This window comes from Syngnathus acus, chromosome 9 (assembly GCF_901709675.1).
Source record: "Syngnathus acus chromosome 9, fSynAcu1.2, whole genome shotgun sequence".
Classification (NCBI taxonomy): Eukaryota; Metazoa; Chordata; class Actinopteri; order Syngnathiformes; family Syngnathidae; genus Syngnathus; species Syngnathus acus.
In genome coordinates this window covers 15,738,245-15,745,616 of record NC_051094.1, presented here as the reverse complement: position 1 = coordinate 15,745,616, position 7,372 = coordinate 15,738,245, and the positions used below count along the sequence as shown (strand labels likewise).

Here is a 7,372-nt window from a genome sequence, read left to right as displayed (position 1 = left end):
ATGTTGGTCTGGAGATGACACCATCCACCGCGTCCAATAAAATTTGTTCACCTGCTGTGAGGTGCGCTAAGTCACTCTTTGGCGGTAGAAGTCCATCCTTATACAAAATGGCGCGCGGGAGAGATGATAGTTTAACATCAATCAGCATTGAATTAGGTCATTAAAATCCCAGCAGCTGATGGCACTGAAAGCATTTAATTCATAAAAGGACATGGACTTTTTTCTTCTTCTGCGTCACGTCCACTCTTCAGTTTTGTTCCTTGGAACTCTCTGTTTGTTCAGGTTTGCCCCACCTCAGAAATGAGCTAAAAGCAACCCCCCCACGCACCCACCACACACACCAAACCCAGTCAGTCCACCTTGCCAAGATAGCATCACGTCTCAAGGAATCATCATCATCTTCATCATCATCATCATGTTGTTAGTGATATATTTTTTCTGTAACTTACCGTAATTTTCGGACTATAAGTCGCGTTTTTTTTCATAGTTTGGGTGGGGGGGGCGACTTATAATAAGGAGCGACTTATCTGTGTTTTTTTCCAAAAGTGAAACCGCGATAAACGAACCGCGATGTAGCAAGGGATTACTGTAATTTGAATTTCAAGTGACGTCAGCAGCGCGACGCGGCGTGGCGCGGCGGTTGTTTACATAAAGGACAAAGATTGATCACGGGATGACGAAGATGACGAAGGGCCCCACGTACTACCGGCATCATTAGCGGCTTTGTTTCTAAGTGACAAAGAGTTTGAAGGATTTAAGGATTTGGAGTGACACAGAAGGTTTGAAAAACTATTATGGCTTTTACCCACGCCCGGTCCTACTCTACGGAGCTTTCTTTCACCTCCGTGGATTGAAGTCGGGGGCCGGCGCTCGGCCGGGTGGCTGTCCAGGGACGATGGATGGGGCTCGGACATGGCTTTTACGCACACCGGGTCCTACTCTACGGAGCTCTCTTTCACCTCCGTGGATGGAAGTCGAGGGCCGGCGCTCAGCCGGGTGGCTGTCCGGGGACGGTGGATGGGGCTCGGTCATGGCTTTTACGCACGCCCGGTCCTATTCTATGGATCTCTCTTCCACCTCCGTGGCTGGAAGTCCACGCCGCCACACGCCTGGAAGTTTGTTTTGTTAAATAAAGAGCCGTTTACCAAACCCACATCTTTCCTTGTACTTTGTTAAGGCTACAATATAGTTATATACTAGATCTGTGGAATAACGACGAGGCTGACGTCAGGGCTCACGCGCGACGTTGTTGACAAAGGACGAGGAATTTGATCGATGGATTTAATGATTTAGAGTGCACAGATGGTTTGATAATATTATTGCTTATATAATAGTTATTTGATTTCTAATTTATATGTCGTTATATGGGCCTGTGGAATATTTTGAAGTGCAAGCGCCGTCAGCGCCGCGCACCCATTGTTGACAAAGGACGATCGATGGATTTAATGAATTGGAGTGACACAGATGGTTTTATAAACGTGTTATTTATGTAATAGTTTTTTTTTAAATAACTGAATGTTACGTCAGGGCCGTTCTCAGCTCTTCGTTTGTGTTTATGTCACGTTAGCATACCTATCGTTTAGCCTGTTGTTGCTCGTTCATGACTGTTCTTGGATTTTGACGAATAAATTGCCCCCCAAAATGCGACTTATATATGTTTTTTTTCACTTTTTTGGGCATTTTATGGCTGATGCGACTTATAGTCCGAAAATTACGGTGATTAAAAAGTTTTTTCTGTTCATAAGCTTCACTATGAAATGGCTTGTTTGACTGCGTCCAGGCCTTTAATTTATGCATGTGGGTTTTCCCAACATATTTCCCGAGTTGACTTTTTAAAATCCTTATTTTACACCAGCACATTAGTCATAAATTACACATGACATTTTACGACGTTTTATTTGCTATACAGGTGTGGACAGACAAAAACTAAAATGCGTGTTTAAATGACGCTGGTGTCGGACGGAATCCTTATACCTCCAGAATCATCACTTTTCAAGAGACCCCCAAAAGGTCATGTTTGTTCAACCATTGATTAACATTACATCGTTCAACACTGTGTCAATAATTTTTAAAAATAACACCCACACGTGTGGCCTAACTGATAGTATAGAGTTTTAGCAAATTGTGACATGGGAGATTTCGGCCTGATGCCAGCAATATGCAACATTTTTCAAACATAAAGTATGCTATGGTCAGTTTCAACACACAAAGAACACAAAATATCACACCCCGAATAATGAGGTGATCCCCAAAAATATCACTCCACAAATACAGTATGAGTGAAGTCTAGATAGTCATTTGTCAGAAATAATGCTTTTGAATGACCGAATTATGATACAGCACACAGGCTGCATGACAAAATCGTCCTCTCTTCAAATGTTCTATACGACTAGCTGTCATATTGAGAAAGTGAACAAAATATACAAATAAATAAAATAATACAATAAAAAGTCAGTACAAGCTTACTTCCAACAGTCTAACAGAGCTGCAGAGTGCAATATGCTGTGAGCTGCTCTTGTGGTTTTACACATCTCCTGCAAATTGACTGTCATTGTGAAACTTAAAGTGCAAGCGGGTATATTGCCAAGGGAGGGTATGGTAGGGTTAAAGGGGCAAAAGGGGTCGGTGCAAAGTCTTCCAGGCCAGAGCCGATGAGTCAGCCTCAGCGCCTGAAGATGTGAATGTCATTGTGGAGCTTGAGCAAAGGGCTTGAGGGCCTGCTGTGTGTGTGACAGCTTTTATTGCAGGTGCAACGTTGGATCCACATCATATTTCTGAAGAAGCTGTCACCGTCCAGGCAACGGAAGCGCAGCCGTACCGTTCGGGTGACCGAGGGCCTGCAGCAGCGACCATCTAAGCAAAATCCACAGGTGCGAGGGCGGTAGAGCTGTGATGTAGAGCATCCAGCAAAAGTGATTTGAACTGGCTCCAGCGGGCGAACAGTTCTTTGGCACCTCGTCCCCTACACAGAACATAAAGTTGCTGCTTTTAAAGTCACACCATGAAATCATTTTAAATGTCAACGAGGATCATTGTCATCACTCAGTGTTGTTGAATTTTTCTGTTCGTACCTTAGTTGCCATAGGAAGCTCCAGGTGGCATTGTCGAATCTGGCAAAGTCTGGTTTCTCTGATCAGTTGACAATCTGGGTTGTTATTAGTGACTCGACTTGATATTCCCAACCCACATGAGGTGGAGCATTCTGTCCAGTCAGTGGTCTGTAGAAAACAGCTGGATTCCGGTAACAAATCAGGCATTGGTAATGCTGTTATCTCTGTGTGAGGGGATACGGACAAAGACTAGAATTAATTCTAGATCATCTTAATAACTGGAACTTGCATACATTGTAGAGGTCAGCTGGTCATTAAACCGACTGGAAGTAAAAACACAAGACAAAGGTGAAATGGGTTGCTTCTTTGCAGCTGAACTTAAAAAAGTTGACCTCAGCCATTCCATTTGAGAATGGAACTGCAGAACTCGAGAAATTTCAGTAAATGAATGAATGAACCCCGGAAAAAAATGTATGGATGGATGTTTTTTTAACTTCTTCTTTGCTCTCAATAATTGGTAAACTCCATCAATTCTGTGAACCGCTTATCCTCACAAGCACTGCTGACATGCTGGTGCCTATCAGCTGTCATTGGACAAGGGGCTGGGTACATCCCAAACTGGGCGCCAGCCAATCACAGGGCAAAAATAGACAAACAACCATCCACACTCAGATTCCTAACGAAAGACCATCCTTAATCTTCAACAAACCCATCACACTTGTTTTTAGAATGTGGGAAGAAAATTGGAGTACCCGTGTAAAAAGCTAGAAATGTGAATTGAATGACATAACATTGACCAATTCTGTAAACAAATCGTTTGAAGGACTCATTTAAATGATCTAATGGTTGGGTACAGTCAAAAGAAGTGACGTTCCCATCACTACACCGCACCATATATATTCTGGGCAAAGTGTTCACTCTATAAGATGATGGTGCGCGCAAAGGCTGGCTCACAGCCTCTGTCTTAGTTCATCTGAATGGTGCTTGACGGTTTTGAAAGAAGAAACAAGGTGGATTCCAATACTTGTTTCCATAATGTATAACATTTGGTTGAACTGTTATTAGGCAGAATATGTTCTTTTCTTAACTAAAGTTCCTATTGATCATATTTATGACCAGGTAAGGCATCAAAATTACTTGTAAAATTTACCTCTGAACACGGTCCCACTTGTGGCAGCTGGCTTGCGAGGCTGTGGGTAGGGTGGCAGCAAAGCACTGATGTGGTTTGGAAGAGGCTGACTCTCTGACAGATGGCTTTGTGTCATTTCTTCTGGCTCCATTCCGATGTGGTTGTCGTCGTCACAAAACCACTCCTCGCAGCAGCTGTTTTCTGGCCGTGCCAACCGGGGCCGTGAGCAGTGCAAGTTGGGCAGGGGCACTCGGTGAGGACAGAGGGGTATGCAGCCCACCACTCCGTTCATACAGGTGCACTGATGCTGGCAGCTGGGCTGGAAGTTCTCACTGTGCTGGTACAACTGGCCGTTGAACTCGCAAGGTAGACCATGAGCCTCGGCTTGCAACACGCACACAAGAAACACAAAGGAAGTCTATGAGGACAAGACTTTTAATTTGGTGGGAGAAAGAGAGAAAACACCATGCCACGAAAAGGCAGGCATTTGAGGCCAAATAAAAAATATTGTAGACCATGTCACTCTGATGCCAGATATTGAATATCTGCATAAGTTTGCACATTAAAAGTTGTATTTGCTTTCAGCATAACAATTGCCTGGTCACAAACATCATAAGATCTCTTTAGCACTCTCACCTCGGCAAAGTCCTCTCCCGGGGTCTCCTCCAGCTCCGAGATAGCAGCGAAGCCCCTTGATATGATCGCAGGGCTGAACAGCGCTGCAGTCTTCATTGAACTGCCTTGCACATATTTTACAGCAGCCACAATGGTCGCTCACCCAACTGACACCCGCCGGACACATCGGAGATGAGGTAGCACAGGAGCACACTGGTGGGCATTCATCATCTGCCTAAGGAGCAGGGTCAGAGGTAGCCAACAATTCTCAATACTTAAAGAAACATTCAGCGAATAGGGAAGGAATACTTGCTGATGAGAGTGCAGAGCAACAACTCACCATCACCGCAGTGCTGCAGACCACAAACAAGGTGGAAAAGATTTGGTGGAAACTAACAGTAAGGTAAAGCATCCTTGTGTCCAGCTGGGTCCAAAAGGGAGTGTTGGCTTGTTCGTCAGCTCAGGAATAAGAAATCCACCGGATCCTTGCAATAAAGTACACCAGTCAACTCTGCTATGTGACTGTCAGCCGAGCTATATCTCATGAAGAGGTTTCCCCCAACAGGGACTGCACTTATAGACACACATGGCCCCACCTCCTCTGTAATATCATCAGCACAACAGAGGCAGAAGGTGGGACTAATAAAAAAGTATTCAAATCACCCCACCTTGAAAATGAGTTTATACTTGGAACAAGATGTAACAATCTAACTCCACCCTGTCAAATGTGTCTGTTAATTTAAGTCTACCTTTTTTACTTGAGTCGTGAAGGACGTAGAAGCAACAGGTATAATAGAAGCACCGCAAATGAACTTTTTGCTTTAAAGTGGCGATGTTCTGAAATGGAGAAAGTCCCTGCGAACAACACGACGCTGTGTTGTGAGACTCCAGCTCAGGACATCCTGTGTTCCCCCAGCCTCTTTCCGAATGGGCCACATTCCAGGGAATACCGGCCTAATCTCCAGTTCGCCCGAGTGGCAGGAAAAAGTCAGCGTTTCCTTTGTCACCCATCGGGCAAGTGTTTGAAATTCATCACCTGAAGTGATAGATCTATCTCTGCGTGCTGCTTCTGAGTGTATGTGGTCCAGACACGGGTGACATGAGATCGCTTTGCAGTCTCTCTTTTCTGTCACCAGTTCTTTGATATTGGTTCAGAGTGTCCTTTTGAAACCTGTTGACTTAAACTGTTGGAAGCAGCTGTTGACCAAATTGCCTCACTACAAGGTCAGAGGTTTTAGCCATCAAAGAAAAAATGCCAAATGTATATTTGCACATGAAAAGAAGCTCAACTGGTAAATCCTTGATGGTAGTGAAATTGTGGCTTCTAAGTTAGAGCCCCTACACACCACTTGACTTCCAAGAGCAGGTGCTGTCACTCCAGTCCAAAGCGGCCTTGTCGCTGTGGGAGGACACACACCACAGTGCACAAATTTATCCATACAAACACCCTGACAGTTGTGTTGAAAAACCACTGGGGTGCTAAGTTTGGATCGAGGGGGGGCAGCACCTTGATGGTCAACAGAAGGGAGAAGGGCAACAGTCAACATTCTTAAAATTCCTGGCCCACAAAGGCAGGATGTGTGTACAGGCCACGCTGCGTCATGTGGAAGGAGTGGGGGAGTCAAAATGAGGAGCGGGATGGCGGGGGTGCCAATTTGGTAGCCTTCTGTCTAGTTTTCAAAACATATGGAGGTCAGAGGTTGTGTGCCATTCATAACAGTCAACTTTGCAGTGGGTTGACATTGGGGCAGAGAAGATCCCACAAACTTTGGTGAGGATCCAAATAGCCTACAAGTACCTTCCAGAATCAAGTCTGCCAGTCAGATCGCTATCCTTGTTAAATCAGGAAGTAGCAAAGGAAAAAACATATTTTATAACAGGCTGCACTCTTCTTGGTGCCATTCCAGTCACTATGGACATTAGAGTGTTGTGCAAACAACAAAGCTAATAGTAATAGTGGCTTTGAGAGTAGGCCACATTCGGCCAAGCAAGTCCATCTCACTTTCATATTGAGTTCAAAGTAAAACAGGAAAATAACTTGTTTTGTTTTACTCTATTTGTAAATGCACATGAACAATAAACACAATAAACTCACAGTAAATCTTCAAGTAACAAGCACTCTTTTCCTTTCCTCCTTTCTTTTCAGCTATACATAATATCACCTGTAAACTATATCCTGGTTCACATCCATTGTAACATCTTTCTTTTCTTTGTCAATAACATTAGCTTTGAAATTCTCTTTGTTTTATTTTTAATAACATTATAACATCTCTTTACTTCTCCAGGGATCAGGGTCGACTTCCCGGGTCCCCAAGCTGTGCAGGGTTTATTCTGCCCTGGAAAACAAACTACAGCTTTCTATCAATTTACAAATCCAGTCTGTTCGTCTTCTTTATAGGTCCCTAGTCAACAAGTACACATACATCTCTTACATGCTCTCGCTACAGAAGTTAATTGCTATAACGCACAAACCTGCATTTTATGTCCGCAACAACTGCACACTTTTCAAAGTTGCATATACAATGCGATTTGTGTGTGCCCTTGGACACGTCTGTGAGTCCAGTATCAGGACATCACA

The 7,372-nt window shown here is 44.0% G+C and overlaps 1 protein-coding gene across 1 annotated transcript; it reads right to left on the bottom strand.

Annotated features, from left to right (window-relative positions):
* Window positions 1-1,888: 1,888 nt before the first annotated feature.
* LOC119127651 (CCN family member 1-like) lies at window positions 1,889-5,348 on the bottom strand. The gene is made up of 5 exons (XM_037259658.1): window positions 5,135-5,348; window positions 4,816-5,029; window positions 4,201-4,563; window positions 3,072-3,274; window positions 1,889-2,962 (listed from the first exon to the last, which is right to left on the bottom strand). Exons 1-5 carry the CDS (start codon window positions 5,204-5,206, stop codon window positions 2,663-2,665), a joined length of 1,152 nt encoding a protein of 383 aa, XP_037115553.1. The 5' UTR covers window positions 5,207-5,348; the 3' UTR covers window positions 1,889-2,662.
* Window positions 5,349-7,372: the final 2,024 nt, after the last annotated feature.

Coding starts and splice junctions, on each gene's coding strand:
- LOC119127651 (XM_037259658.1), bottom strand. CDS start 5,206: ATGCTTTACCTTACTGTTAGTTTCCACCAAATCTTTTCCACCTTGTTT. Junction 5,030..5,134: donor TCTGCAGCACTGCGGTGATG/GTGAGTTGTTGC, acceptor CCTGCTCCTTAG/GCAGATGATGAATGCCCACC. Junction 2,963..3,071: donor AGCTTCCTATGGCAACTAAG/GTACGAACAGAA, acceptor TGTTCTGTGTAG/GGGACGAGGTGCCAAAGAAC.